At 31.1% G+C, this 16,413-nt stretch overlaps 1 protein-coding gene across 2 annotated transcripts in view; it reads right to left on the bottom strand.

The window, feature by feature from the left end:
* Positions 1–914: 914 nt before the first annotated feature.
* LOC118193353 (rho guanine nucleotide exchange factor 39-like) overlaps positions 915–16,413 on the bottom strand; it is a 61,715-nt gene continuing 46,216 nt past the window's right edge. For both annotated transcript variants that reach the window (XM_035364435.2, XM_085816155.1), the window contains exons 9-11: positions 13,830–13,918; positions 10,632–10,761; positions 915–2,006 (exon numbers count right to left, since the gene is read on the bottom strand). In XM_035364435.2, the coding sequence (XP_035220326.1) occupies positions 1,908–2,006; positions 10,632–10,761; positions 13,830–13,918 (318 nt within the window). In that variant the 3' untranslated portion in view covers positions 915–1,907. The remainder of the gene's footprint in view (positions 2,007–10,631; positions 10,762–13,829; positions 13,919–16,413) is intronic.

The following is a 16,413-nucleotide window of genomic DNA, read 5'->3' as shown; positions in this document are numbered from 1 at the left end:
AAGTTTCACTGTATTTGAAAATTATGTCATACCCCTCAGTACAAGCCTGTTTGGTATTGAAGCAGCTGGGTTCCATATGCCATTATGCCACTATCAAACATCCAACAAGTTTTAATAGACACACTTTGTATTTCCTAAAAAACATCCTACATTATTAAGCTGTGGTAACCCTTAACAGTGAGAGATTGTATATATTTGTACCATGTGCAACTGAAAGTCTGAAGCAAAAGAAAGTGCTCACTTATGTTCCGTAGAGCCCTGCAACACTGGAGGCACTTTAAGTGTTTTGCAAAAAAAATCAAACTTTTAAGTAAAATTGTTGCAAAAGAAAAATTGATGCGACATAAAATACCTTTTATATGGGATTTTAATGAGCAAACATGAATGACAATTAAATATTTTAGTTACATGCAAGGTATCATAAACTCAATACACACCTAAACTGCCCTGAAAAATAACATCATATACTAGGCCGAGTGGTATAGAAAAACATCATTATAGTAACATCACAATGATTGTCAGGAGAAGGGTCCATCCATTGGAAATATACAAAATTTACATTTATTTATTTATCGCTTATGAGAACAACTAATTGATGCCTTTGAAAATGGGCATCCTAGGCAGCTGCCGATGTTGTCTTATGCTTGAAGCAGATGAAGTGAGAGATACTTTATGCAACTTCACCAAAAAGAAACGTTGAATATAGCTAACAAAGCCTGTTCATTTTATTTATTTACTAATTCCTTCTGCCCATACTATCCACAAAATAAATACATACTTGGATAATTATTTCAGCGTACATATTAGGAAATCATTTCTGGAGAATTCGATATAGAACCAAAACTGTGAAAATAAATTAGCCAGCTTTTCATTTCAAGTCCTTCCCACTCTAAAAGAAAATATGAGAGACAAAACAAATAGATAATATTTATTTATAATCATCACTTAAAGGAACTTTTTCTGGGGGATTTGAGGTGAGCATTTCTAGCTATCTTTAACTCACACTTTTCATAATACTAAGTGACATATACATAAAGTTATGTAAGTAAACTAGAAAATAATCAAAACAGTTAATATTTATATTTAGATTGCTATATAATATAGGTACAAGATTTACAAAATTTTTGAAATAGCAAACAGAATATAAATTCTAATACCTTGAGATAAATTTTTTTATACAAAGTTCCATAACCTTTAATATTTAGATTAAAGAAAAATTGTTAAAGATTGGTTAAATTTGGCAGTTGTTATAATGAATACTATTGGTGATGAAAACTCATAACTATTGATTCAAGAGCTCAGCCTGTTAATTGCAACAAATTTGGTGATAAATACTTGGTTCACAGTATTTTACTTATGGTTTCATGAGGAAACTGCATCTAAAGTTTTAATTCCTTTAATTTTATTATATGAAATTGCGATGTCTTGTTAATATAGAGATGAAAATCATTTTACATAAATAGACATGCATGTAATAAGAAAAGGCACCCATTCGTTTCTTTCAGTTCATTTCTGTAAATATGAAATTAAACAAATAGCACAGAGATCAATAAATTACACAACTGTAGAATTTCTATTACATTTCTGAAATATAAGTACACTATACAATTAATTCACTTTTTCAGGTACAAAATATTTGTTAAAAATAAATGTGATGCACATAATATACATGCCTACATTAAAAATCGGTTTTATCACAGTTTAAAGTTTACACCGTTAAAATTAATGATCATCAACATGATTAAAGACCTGTATCAAAAGTATTTGTTAAAAGCAAAGATCAGTTGTCAATTTTTTCCATAAGCAGCGTAATGTTTTTAAAAAACTCTGAAGATCATGGTTCATCACAATTAGCCTGATTAAAAGTTAATGGATATAACATTACTGAAAAGCAGGACAAAATTTTTTCATTTGTTAGTTACATTACGGCACATGATAAATTTTTCATAGAAGCTTCTCACAGAACCATATTTCACCAGATCTGTAGAATACTGTTCAGTTTCAATCTAGGGGGGAAAAAGGTTAACAATCACATTTATTGCAATTACAAGATAATCTATGAAATACTATGCAGCATTTTCAAACTATGGTAATGCATTCCAAGGGATACATAAACAGGTTGCTAAGGAGATATGTTTTTCTTAAACCTCAAAAGAAAATTTTGATTTTTTTCTCCCATACTGGCACCCTAGCTCCTTTCTTCCACACTTCTTATTTTTTGTTAAAGAGTGACCCACATTACAATTCCTTGATCAGTTCCATATTTACATCATAGATCAGTTTCATAGCTCAACTTTCTAGAACATGGATGGGCAACTACGGGCCACCGGAAGGTTCTATCCGGACCGCAAATAGAATTTTAATTTGCTGGTCCGAGGCAAATTAAAAGAAATATACATTTGTATATTATATATCTATCTCCTTTTCTACTTTTTTAAAAATTATTTTTTCCCTTCCTTTTTTTCCAAAGAACTGATGACCTTTTTACTTTCTGTATTTCTGTTCTACAAAACACAAATCGACAGAAATAGCAAGCACAGACAGCTTTCATTCGGTAAAGTGTTAAAAGAGGAAGTTCTTTGTTAGTTTTAGCTGTAGATTGGCACCAACAATTGTTATCTCTTTCTCAAGGAGCAGACATATGGGAATCCAATACAGGTGAAATAGACCTCACATATGGCGGACTGCACATTTTAAGCTCCAGCCAGCGGCTTTTTCTTTTGGCACGAGTTCTAATATTATTGATTGCATATGGAAAGATTGTATATGTAGCATCATTGTGAATAGTGGTGAAATTATTAAAAGTATAGCATAGCTAGTGCTTGTTTGGGTTATTCATATAATATTTGAACCCCAAAATGGCTACTAAAAAAAAAGAAAGTTGATTCAGAATGCCATGCTTTTAATGATGAATGGACCTGGGAATATTTTCTTACAGTTGTAAAAGATAAACCAGTGTGTCTCGTCTGCAATGAAGCTGTAACAGTCTTCAAAGAATATAACATATCCCGTCATTTCACATCTAAGCATAAGAATTCCAATTACGAAACAATGTCTGAATATGAAAGAAAACAAAATGCAGAAAGTCTTTGTAAAAATTATCAGGCCAACAAAATTTTTTCAAGAAGGTAAACAGTATCCAAGAAGCAGCTACTCATGCAAGTTACATTGTAGCATACAATACTACTAAAAATAATAAATCTCTCAGTGATGGGGAGTTTGTTAAACAATGCATGTTATATGTTAAACAATGCATGTTTGTTAAACAATTTGTGATGTTTTATGTCCAGACAAGAAAAATAATTTTGAGTCTGTAAGCTTATCTCGAAAAACAGCGAGATCTAGAATCATTAATTAATAAGACATTAATAAAAATTTGACATCACAATTAGAGCCAAAGATTAGCTAGTTTAAATTTTGCTCCATAGCTATGGATGAAAGTACTGATATAAACGATACTGCTCAGTTAGAATTATTTATAAGAGGTGTTGATGAGAACTTTCAAATTACCAAGGAACTGGCGTGTATGCATTCTTCACAGGGAACTAGAATGAGATGTGATACTTTTCGCGAATTTCAGGAAGGGCTTTTAACTTTGAAATTGCCTATAACAAATATATGTAATATTACAACCAATGGAGCAGCAAATATGACAGAAAAAAAATCTGGATTTCTTGGACACTTTAACCAAACTATCCAGGAAACAATGCTGTTTTCCTACATTGAGTTATACATAAAGATGCTCTATGTAAATCTGCATTGAATATGAAACCCGTGCTTGATGCAGTCGTGAAGCTTGTAAATACTACTCAATCTTGTGGGCTTACTCACAGGCAATTTCGAGATTTTCTTCAGTCCGTGCAATCTGAATACTCTGATCTATGTATTTCATGAAAGTAAGGTGGCTTAGTGCATGATGCGTTTTTGGGTGAGTTTGGCAGCTGAAAGACGACATTGTGTTGTTCTTCCACGAGAAACAGTGTTCTGCGGAGTGCAAAATGTTAGAAGATACAGAATGGCTTTCTGACTTTGCATTTTCCCCAGATCTTCTTTGTTGTATTAGAAACTCGAATGTCAAGATGCAAGGGAAGAAGAATCAATTTATTGACGATATCTGGGCCCTTTTAAACTAAAACTTAATCTGTTTGCTGGGCAGCTAGCTAAGAACAACTTGTCTCATTTCTCAAGGTTAAATTCAATGCCCTCAGTGAATGAAGAGAAAATAAAAATATATTCAATAAATGTTATAGCATTAAGTATTCAATAAATTAAGCATATTCAATAAATGTTATAGCATTAAGTATTCAATAAATTAAGCATATTCAATAAATGTTATAGCATTAAGGCAATAAAAATATTATTGTTATATTCTTTAAAAAAGCATTTCTAGCAAAATTATTACTTAAATAACTTTGAGATCGCATTTCAGACATTTTAAAGATTTCTACATTCAACGTTCTAGGGTAGTGTTTAATATACTGCTTTTGCAGTATATTAAACACTAACCTAGAATGTTGTCAGGTAATTGTGTTTATGGAACACTTTCTGGAGAAATCATATAGGTACCAATAAGCTGTACTCACAAAAGTACCACTAAACCGAGGTACATTTGTGTCTCTTTCTAAAGAATTCATTTTACAAAGCCATAAGGTGTAATCAAATTGATCAGCAGTTAATCTGACTTTTGTCATGGCATTTGTATCAAGGCTTGAAAACCACTGCCATAAAGATTATTTTCCGCATGGTAACTGAATTAATAAGATCAGTCACTAACACGTCAACACAAAAAAAGCAAATTTTCAGATAAAATAAATGGGGTTTATATAAAAAATGCTTCAAATAAGAGTATATAAATATAACAAAATTTTTTTTCTATAGAAAGGAAACAATTACATCGTATGAGAGAAAGATTATCATGGAAAGAAAAAATAATTAGTATCTAAATAACAACTGAAGCCTTCAATTTTATTTTCCTTTTAAAATAATAAATCAAAATTAAATAAAGAATCTAATTATTCAAAAACCAATGTTATTTCTACAGCATTTTTTAAGCATGTCATATTTGTCTGAATATGATTTTCAGTGCTTCAAACGTACCACTAAGCTGAGGTGACCTCTTTCTAAAGAATTCATTTTACAAAGCCACAAGTTATAATCAAATTGATCAGCAAGTAATGTAGATTTGAGGAAGACAATTTCAAACAGCAAAAACAGTATTACATAAATTTAGTTATACATGTAATAACCATAATATTCTACAACTTTTGCTTATTTTCAGGCAACTTTAAGCCCCTTTTTTGAGGAATCCTTTCGTTTTGCATAAAAATAATCTTTTCCAAGAGATTACTGAAAAATAATCTAATGAAATCTGTGGAAATGTTTTTGTTAACAAGAAAATGTTGCAGTGACCTAAACAGATGATAACTGAAAGTATCAATATCTGAATTCTTGAACAATTCTTCTTAGGCTTAGTTAAGAATAGGAGAATTCTTAGCAAGGATTTTCCTATTATTAATTAAGCCTTTGGTGAATCATTCTTGCAGTATGTAATTTAACATTATACTGCTGAATAGTCACATCAGACCTGCTAAGTAAGGCTGATAACCTGATGACTGAAATCCATTTCAGATTATCTAAGATGACAAGGTATATCTGTATTAATGGTTTAGTTACTTTTAACAGTTAAAAAGAAATCACACATTTCATATCCTAATACACACACACACACAATGCAATCCTGATTTGAGTGCAATTTGGGCATAATATGAGACCGGCTTCTCTTTTGCATTAAACAGATTTTTCCCTCCCAAGTAATAGTACCATGCAGAATCTTTTTTGCTTCTTATGAAATCAGAAATGCAAATAGATACTCTTTATTCAGTTATGAATTCATGTGGTACCCTAACAACTGCATAAGAAAACTTTAGTACTTTAGTTAGTAGTACATGAATTTGACTCTTATGAGTATCTTCAATTTATCATTTTCCAGCTCTTTCCTGGTCACCAACGTCTAGGCTTATTCTCTTTAACATTAAAATTTCTACTTTGAAACTCCTTAATCAATCTTAGTATTGACATTTGCTAATAATACATGGATTTGCTAAAAACAATCTTCTGACTGGCGTCTGGAGTATTTCCATGTAGCTAAAACTTATAAAGTATGAATGGGAAAATATTCAATTTATCAAATGGCATCCAATGCATTTGAATTTTTGCAAACTAAAATCTTACACTGCTTTCAAATCATTCTGCTATTATAATATAGCTAATAAACATTTACTACTATTGGGAGGCCATTGGATAGCACATTATACTTTAGACGTTAAAAAAAAATGCATCCGTACATCTAATATTATAAAATATGTGTAAGAAATGCATGGTAATAATATGCCAGTGATGATTCTAAAACATTTGGTCAAGGGACTTGTTGAGATTAGCTTTGATGACTTCAATGCAGCACATTTTCATAATAACGATACACTGAAAATGCTACTACCGAAAACTTAATACAAATGCAACTGCTGAAAACTTTATCATCATCAGTTCCAAAAATCCAGAATGGTATCCAAACTTAGCAAATTGGATTCATACAAGCTGACCAGTATTTCAGAACAAAGTTCTTTAACACCTTCACTGCTCTTATCTTCAACAGTTTCATCTCTTCTTATGAGCTGTATAGACAGTAAGATTTTTTGGAGAATAGTTTAGGTTATTTGAATATACCAAAGCTACAAGGGCTAGCAGCCTTAAAATGACAGATGTCTTCGTAAAGAACTTTCTGAGGGAAACTAGCTCATATTCATGTTATATATGGGGACGGGGAACCGTAAAAACCAACGATTCAGCCAACTCATTCACCTGATATCAAACCCAAAGCAGGTTGAAATACCAGCATTCAGTGGTCATAACTACTTGGCCACTAGTAGGGTGGTTTTGGGGGAAGAAAACACAAAAGTCATAGATTTTCCAGTTGCTTAGTTGGATATAATACCACCAATTCCATGACAGCATGCACAGGGAAATGCAATAGTTTCTTATATTCTCTAACACTTAAAGGGCAATTGGAAAGCAACATTAGATCTAGTCGATCAAATCTAAGTCTCCACTATATTTGAGTTCAGATGTTGCTGTAGAAAATTTTAGAATTTTTTTTTTGGAGGGGGGAGGGAAAATAACAACAACAACTACGTAAAGATTCAAATAGAAGATACCCCAGCTGCCAGCTAGGCAAGTTATCATTTACACCATAACAGTGTAAAAGGAATAATGTGATAATGCTTTATAATGCAATCATGTTTAATGTAAAGCAGATATTTTGTAAAGAATTTTAAACACTGAAAACAGCAGCCAAATCAAGATCTTTACCCTCAGAAGGTAAAGTGTTTAATAGGATTAAAATTATACATTGTGAATTAATTGATATATATCATAAATCAAATTAATATTGCTAAAAACTACTCTGAAAAATTCAGTTGAATGAATAAAAAAATGAAACAAAAATGATTCATCATGAAAACACATGGTCTAAGCAAACTAAGCTGATCTTATATTTTTTTATTTTTCTGGGTGTCCCATCATATTAATAAATATATCAATTTTCCCCCATTTTTAACAAAAGCTATGCTTATGCTCATTTACAATTCAGTCATAAAAACCCTCATTTATCAAAAGTCTAAGCATGGTTGATGTATTTTAATCTTAATTTTAGTCCACAAATAGGGAAAAAAAAAAAAAAAAAAAAAAAAAAAAAAAAAAAAAAAAAAACCTCATACTCTTATATCCCCTCCACAATCATAGCTTCGCAAACATTTCCGAGATTTAATTATTTAATTTGCCTTTAACGTGGTTTAATTGAAAATTCATTTCAATAATATTCAACTCTATTTTCTATTATAATTTTTTCCTTCTCTCCCTAACTAAAATTATGAGATTCTTTCTTTCAGTTAACTTTTTTTTTCTATTTTCTTTAGATGCCCAATCCCTTTAATACAATAATAATAACAACACAAGGGAAAATTCAAATTTATAATTATTTTCTAAATGAAGTCTAAATTTTGGTAGCTGTGAAAAATTTGTTTTGGTTTCAGTCTGTAATTCAAACATATTAACACCTAAATTTAAACTTTCAAGCTAACATTTATTTCAAACACTTCTAATACGGCAGATTACCAAAACTAACTTATTTCAACTAAAAATAAACGAATTCATGAAAACTTTCCAGAAACAATTCTGAAGTCGGACAAAACATGAGAATAAATAATGAGAAACCCCTTTCTTTTAATTATTAAATTTTTCTTCAATAAACGCATAAAAATACATATTTTTGTATGTAAACCATTGTAAGCAACTTTATTTTTTACTACAACTTGGCATTTGATGGAAATTTGATTCTGCTAAAGTTTTTAGCCAATGAGAAAAAAAATACTAGAAATTACCTCACAATGGATAGTAAATACTATTCAGCCAAATGGGTTCTTTTCTTAGAATTATTAATTTTCAACTGTGAAAAACATTGTTATCTCTTATAAATACACCCCCAAACAAAGTGATTATTCTTATTACAAAAATTTGTGATTGAGGATATTTATGTTTCAACAAATACAAATAAAAGTTAATCAAATCTCAATCTTCAAATCCTAGAATAAGACCATACAGGATTTGTATCATACTGATAAATTAACTCCATTAGACAATTTTTTGTTACTTTGTTAAAGCTCATTTTAATGGTAATAAAAATATATGAAATTGGACTAAATCATTACATCTTTTTTTTTTTTTTTTTTTTTCCCCAAGTTTCTTGTCATGATGCTATTTTTTTGGCACACTTTTTGAGAATCTTCATATAAAATAATAGAGCAACATTTAAGATGTAGGAAATGAATGAATGATTTAAGTTGTGTTTTTTAATTTAAAAAGGTTTAATACAAGCCAAACACTGAAGAGGCAAAACATTATAACCATCTATTCAATAGTGCATTATGCGACTTTTGGCCTGTAAAAGAGCTGCAACTCACTTTGGCATGGGTACTATAAGTTCTTTGGTAGATTGACTGGAAACAGATTATACCAAATGTTTCAGCAATGGTCACACAAAGTTTGAGATATTCCGACATGGTGGTGTTTGAGTTCTGAGATGCCTCTCCATGGCATCCCGAATATGCTCTATAAGGTTAAGATCTGGCGAGTTAGGTGGCCAGGACATTAATTGGAATTCATCCTTGTGCTCTTCGAACCACTCTACACAGTTTGAGCCTTGTGACATGGGGCATTGTTGTGCTGGAAAATTTCCTTTCCAGTTGGGAAAGCAGATGCCATGTAAGGGCACAAACTGATCCATATTTATGTCCAGAAAGTCTGCAGCATTCGTGGTCTCATCTGCCAAGATAAGGATCCCCCAGCTGCCCATGAGAACATCCCCCAAAGCATAATACTTCCAACACTATCCTGTGTATGAACTGCTGTACAGGAGGGGGTAGCAACTGTGCACCTGAAAGTTAGCCTACCCTGACACGGCCACTGACATGATGTATGAGAACTTATGATTCATCCAACTAAGCCACTGTCTTCCTCTTATACATGGTCTAGTCTCGATATTCTTAGAACCACTGTAGGCATAGTTAACAATGATGCTTAAGTAATGGTGGCACATGAGTGGGACGTCTACTGCACAGTCCCATATCCAACAGTGTCCACTGAACTGTGTGCTCCGAAATGCTTGCACTTGGACCTGTATTGTATTGGACTTTCAGCTGAGCCTCTGTCTGGTGCCGATTTTGCTGTACCAAGCAAGAGAGTCTCCAAAGTCCAACACCTTGGCGTCTACTGCTGGTTTCACTGTTATTTATCCACTTTACATCAATATTAACTAAGGCAGATCATGAACAGCTTACCAGTCATGCAGTTTTGAAAATACTCGTTCTGAGTCTTCAGGCCATTACAATCTGTTCTCTCTCAAATTTGCTTAGATCAGCAGCCTTTCCCATCACTCGCAAACGTAAGCACAAGAATGATTCCTTACTTTGTCCAGCAGCTGTTAGATACCATTCCCAATTAATCATATGCCCTCTATGTCATCCAGACAAGTTCATTCTAAAATATGGAAATGGTCAATGTTTTGGCTCACTAATGTATACCAATGGTAAATTTAACCTTTCCTCATAGCTGTTTATTGAAAATATTCAAATATCCAGTTAAATAAAAAAGAAACACTAAATCTATTATCCATGAATTATTGTAGCTCACCAATGGTTTTTTTATTTATTTATATCTGTTTAATGAAAATTTTAACTTCCTTTATTAGATAGAAAACTGCATTAGTACAAATCCTTGGTATAACTACCTCACCTCATTATAGTAAATAATTTCTCCATACACACTTTCAGCATCTTCAAGCAATACAATAAACTCAATGATTCAGTATTTGTCCACAGATAAAGTTTACTGTTTTAGTTATTGTTTCAATAATATTATTCATCTGCAAAGATTTGGTACCATATTTACCATAAATACACAACTAAAATGTATTAACAAGACACATGAGGCCTGCGGACTGCCAGTTTAAGACCACTCATTAGATAACTCTAAAAAAATGCTCAGTATAAACTCAAATTATACATTGAACACAAACTTACTTCTTTATTTTTAATTGTGCTTTCAGATCTATAGGCTTTTCTTAAAAATGGCACTTTTCGAGATTTCACAGCAACATTTCGTTTGAGATTTAATGCTGGCTTTCCTTCGGTAGATGGATCTTTAAACTTTCTAAAAAATAAGCAATTATAATTTTTAATAAAAATCTAAATCTAGCTATCTATACTTATAAAATATGAATGTGAATACTTATAAATGTGAAAATGTGAATACATACTGAGGAAAAGAATCACTTACTTTCAAATGGCTGGGTGAGAAAAAAAAATTAAAAGTAGCGTCAAGTCACTTAAGACTAACAAATTAAAAAGCCTAAGCAGAAGTACAGAATTAATGAGCTTATCTGTACTCATACTGAATTTTTTTTTTATTTATGTATACCATCATATATTTTTATGCATACATATTTTCCACAATATTTATGTAATAGAAATAACATTTTGTGATTTATAAACATAATATTTAATTAGAAACTTTACATAAAAACAAATGAATTCAAAACCTTTCTATAAATAGGATGGTCTCTATGAATAAAATAATAAATTCAGAAATAAAAATGAAGAATAAATTAATTAAAGCAGAAAAAAGTGCAATGTACTTTCTACTGTTACAACCAAGAATTGTCCAAAGCTACATGAAATCAAGTTGACAGGATCATGAATGGAAAATATCATGGAATCTTTATGTAGACTATTTTTAAATAAATATTACACATCTCTCAAAACATTACAAAATTGCTTAAATTACGGGATGACAAAAATTTGGAAAAAGAATTCTTCAGTTGGCCTCCTCCCCAGAAAAAGAAAGTTAAAAGCATAGTTGTGATTTATCTCACTTGTCTCACAGTAACACCAGCTTAACAAGCTCACAAAATTCATCATGGCAAGAAGTGCAAGATTGCACCTCTCATTGGCAAGAACACTGAACACCATACAAGTGACACCATGACTTTGCTCAGTCTTCCCCCCCCTCAATTTTGACAGAGAGCACAACAAGGGGTTGGATCTGAGGGTCTCCCACTCCTCTATCCCTACCACCAACCCCTCAAAAGGACTTTCAGTTTGCCACATATTTAAAGTGTTCCCATGCCATACAGACATTATACACAATTACAAACATCCATTTCATTCTCTGGGACGAAACCAGGCTCTTCAGTACAGCAGTCAGCATCGCTAACCACTATCCTGGTTGGGCGGTTAGTTAAAAGCATTCAATGCAGAATTCATAATATAACCAGTTTCAAAGCAATAAGAGCAAACCAATTTCTCTGGTAACTTTGGTATGTTAAAAAGTAAATTATCTGAACAATGGAGGAAAATTTTTTTACAAAAAAGCCTTATAAGAAACTCTTAATAGTTAATGTTTTATATATGTATTAAAAAAAACCTACAATTACATTTTTATTTTTTACATTTTGTTTCTGAAGCTAATAAACACAAAATATACATAAAAATTTTTACTGCAATTTGAAACAGGTGATGATAAATAATTTGCCCCCAAATCAGATCACACCAAAATCATGAGTCAACATACTGATTTAGTAATCCTTTTTAATGCCAGTTTGAAACTGGTGAATTTTGATTCATTTTAAGGCATTTTTAAAATTTCTCATTATATATCAAAGATTAATTTTTCTTCATAAAATGATTAATAAATTTACAGAAAGTTTTAGTTTATAATTTTATCAACTATGCCTTAACATTAAAGGGGGGAAATTTTATTTTTCCCTATCATAAACTATCCCTAATTCAATCTTTCTATTTGTCTTTTATGAACTCAAAATATTTTTAACATTACATTTAATTTTAATATCAGTTTGAATATTATCATTTGAAATATCTTTTACTTAAAGATATTTCAAATTACTACTGTTCGTAGGGTAAATAAATGAATACGTACATACATTTATTTAGTTTATTTTGCATTGCGTAGTGCACATATATATCTATAACTACAAAACAACTTTTTAAATACAAAATATAAACATGCCTAGTATTTTTGCTCATTAAGCTGCTGAAAAATTATCAATAAAGACAGAAAGTAAGAAATTTAGAACTTATTTTTCAGAAAGACCAAAAATTAAAGTTCATAATTAATAAATTTCAAATAATCCTATACATGCAATAAAGAATTAAAAAAATTTTAAAACCGAAACATTTCAAACAAGTAATACCCCAATTAAAAAAAATACTTCACAAACATAATAAAAGAGGAATTCAATCAACTTCAATGCCATTTCGACAGGAGGAGGAACACTGAAATCTCTCCTCCACAAAAATCTTTGCTTTTCTGTATCCAGAATTAGCCGATGTACCATTTCAATGTATTTTAATTAGAATAATTCACATGAAAATTCTGGCTCCTCCCCAAAGCAAGAGGAAAAAAACAAAGTAAATTATAATTAGAATCTTGTACCTTAAATAAAGGGAATTCTAGTTAAGAAAACATAAGTGAAATGATAAAATACTTCAGTGAAACATTTTACCTTCAAACAAATAGCAAAGAATTTAAAACATAAGTAAAATTATAAAACTTTAGTGAAAAGACTTTATTAATGCAAAATAAAATAAATAATATGATAGAATTCATCCCATATTTAATTTGGAATACACATTATGCAAAGACCAAAAACCAGAAGCACAGTGGCAAACAGCAAGAAAAAGTGGGAAAATATGTCACAACCAAAAATAAAAAAAAAGAAATTTAGTCACCCTATCCTCATCAGAGGGATTGTGCAACAAAAAAGTAATAAATCAATGTGTTTTTGAACTAATAGAGACACAAGTTAAAGTTTAAAACTTAAAATAATCTCAGAAAAACAGTCAAAGCAATAAATCTCTTTATCAGTCCAAACCCTATAGGCCGAAATAAACAGCTTCAAAAATTGCAAAATTATAGCATAAAGAAAAATTTAAAAAGCATTAAAATATTATTTTGAGCAGATAGAGTCCAAAAAATAAAATATGCAAATATAAACAATCCAATATATGAAAAAAAAAAAAAAAAAAAAAAAAAAAAAAACACATGCAAATTTTGAAACCATATGCAGACCAAGTTAAATTTTTTTAAAAAAGAGTTACATATATGCATACAGATATGGGGGGGGGAGAAAAATTCATTATTTGCTTTGAATGATATTAAGTAGTAGAAATATAAAGATACATTAAATGTATGCAACATACTTGATGGCTGTTTGAATTTCTTGAATCCAAATGCTACCCTCTCCAGGAATTTTACATAAAAATAAATAAGAGAGATTTCCATAGTTTATCTGTAAAAATAAAATATAAGCAAAAATTTGAAAGAAAAGAACAATAATCAATATTTTAGAAAATAATATTTATATATTCAAGTAAAAAACACATATTGATGCAGATTCATAATCTTCACCAGCAGATGGTTTAAGAATTATTGTTTATTTTAATGTTTCATTCAAATGATCATGGAAGAGTAATGATGTGAGATGAAAGACATACTCTTATATTTTTATAATTGTGTAAGTAAGTGTGGAACAACTCTGATATACGCCCCAATTTCACCAAATGTGGCGATATATGTTCTGCGCTGGTTTTTGGTGCGATTGCGTGTTCTATGGCAACCCTGTTGACGTTGAACAAGCTTTTGCTGGAGCTTGTTGATTCGCGTCTGTGTCCGAGAAGATGGGAGGGAAAGATAAAATGGTAGAAGTTGTTGAATTGAAGTTCGGCAAAAGGAAATATCATTGTGGCCATCCTGTTGAGGGGTAGTGGGTATTTGGAGGTGTGGGAAGAGGGTCTGGGAGATTATTTTTAATGGCTGTGCATGATAGAAATAGGGATTTGTGATTTTATTTATTTGTGAACCATAGTATGAATTTTCTGGAGTGTGTCTGGCTGTCATGTAAATATGAAAGTGATTACGTGGCGGCATGTTAAAGGCAGTATGAAATTGGTATTTCTGCTGCTCGAAAAAGCATTAATTCATGGTAAGTGCATTTTATTTTATTCTTGTTCTTATTTTGTAGAATGTTATGTTCATTGGTTATTTAGTATGAATTTCTGTCATTATTGTTGTTTTTGAAACAGAACGCTGTGTACATGGTATTATTTGAAATTTATTGTTATTATGTTATTTTATTAAAGCGAGGTGTGCGTAGATCGTAGATTCGTTCCTTGCCTAAATTGCACAATTCGTAGATTTTTTTTAAGCTTAAACAGGATGCTGTGTACATGGTATTCTTTGAAATTTATTGTTGTTATGTTAATTTGTTAAAGCGAGGTGTGCGAGTTCGTAGATTCGTTCCTTGCCCAAATTGTGCAATTCGTAGATGTTTTTTTTTAAGCTTAAACAGGATGCTGTGTACATAGTATTCTTTGAAATTCATTGTTGTTATGTTAATTTATTAAATCGAGGTGTGCGAGTTCATAGATTCGTTCGTTGCCTACATTGTGCCATTCGTAGATTTTTTTTAAAGTTAAAACATGTCGCTGTGTACATGGATTCTTGTCAAATATTTTTGGTTAGAAACTTTACGTTTTTGCTATCTAAATTTTTTGTTTTTGTTTCGGATTTTTAGCTTAAATCGTGTGTTCAAAATGTAGTTTTTGCATGTGCGAAAACCGCGTTTTTGGAGACATTTTAGGCTTAAAGTTCGAAATATAGACAAAAAATTTAGATAGTAATATGGCAGCGTGAAGTTTCTTGGCAAAAATGTTTGGCGAGAAATTTGGCGACTTGAGGGCGCATATCAGAGTAGTTCCGTAAGTGTATATGTTGACTTTACTAAGACAGAGTTTTTCATTCACTGGAATCATGGTCTAAGGAACACAAGAAATAGGATACAAAAGTTAACAATTTACTTTATTAAGAAATAAAAAAAAATTATAGAAGAACTTTTTATTTCAAGCATCTAGAAAAATTACTCGATCATGATAAAATTTGATACGAGCAATGGGAAGGCAAAACTAAGTGATTAAAACTGAACTATGATTAATCCATTTATTAAGAAAACATAAATCCAGAATTGTTACATATTAGAATGATATACAACCATCTTTGCTTGCAGTGCATGATGATGTTTCGGTTTGCATCAGTTCACAAAAATATCAAATACTACCAAGTAGAATGTAATGCCAGGTAACTGCTCAGCAAGTTGCTGTATATTGCGAGGTAACGGCTCAAGTTCCTATATATTGTGAGGCAGCTGTAGCCAGTATCTGAACATATACCATGCTGTCTGGAAATCTGGCAAACCAAAAATGGGTTACACAGACCTTCCTAAAGAAATTTCTTGTATACACAACAGCGCTATTTTACAGCAATATGGTCACTGACAGGTGTGACAGCATTGGCAGTACACTGCATGAGCAGCTTTAAAATCCAATTATCATTTTAAGACCTGCTCAATCTAGTGGTAGAAACTGATCGGCCTGAATTTTGGGATTAAGTTAAAATATTATGCAGTTAAATTAAAAGTTCTAGGTCATAAAATTTATGAAGCAAATTTACAAGAGAAATACAGTGTCTCAAAAAAGTGATGGGACACTTGTGCTTTACAAAAGGAAACTGCAATAAAATAAATTTAAAAAACATGTAAAATTTTTTGTGGGTGTGTTTCATACTTAAATTTAGTAACAATTATTACATAACATACATTTTCTCAAAATATTAAAATATAAATTTAATAAAAATACAATTGTTTAGAACGGAGCAGAAAATGGCTCACTTAAGTGATGGGACACTACGTACTATGCAACAAAAATCGTCTGAAGTAAGCAATAAAAATAT

The sequence above is a fragment of the Stegodyphus dumicola genome, chromosome 4, assembly GCF_044657685.1.
Source record: "Stegodyphus dumicola isolate Sdum_Otavi_A_Nest chromosome 4, ASM4465768v1".
Lineage (NCBI taxonomy): Eukaryota > Metazoa > Arthropoda > Arachnida > Araneae > Eresidae > Stegodyphus > Stegodyphus dumicola.
The sequence above is the reverse complement of the archived record's forward strand: the minus strand, read 5'-3'. Positions and strand labels throughout refer to the sequence as shown.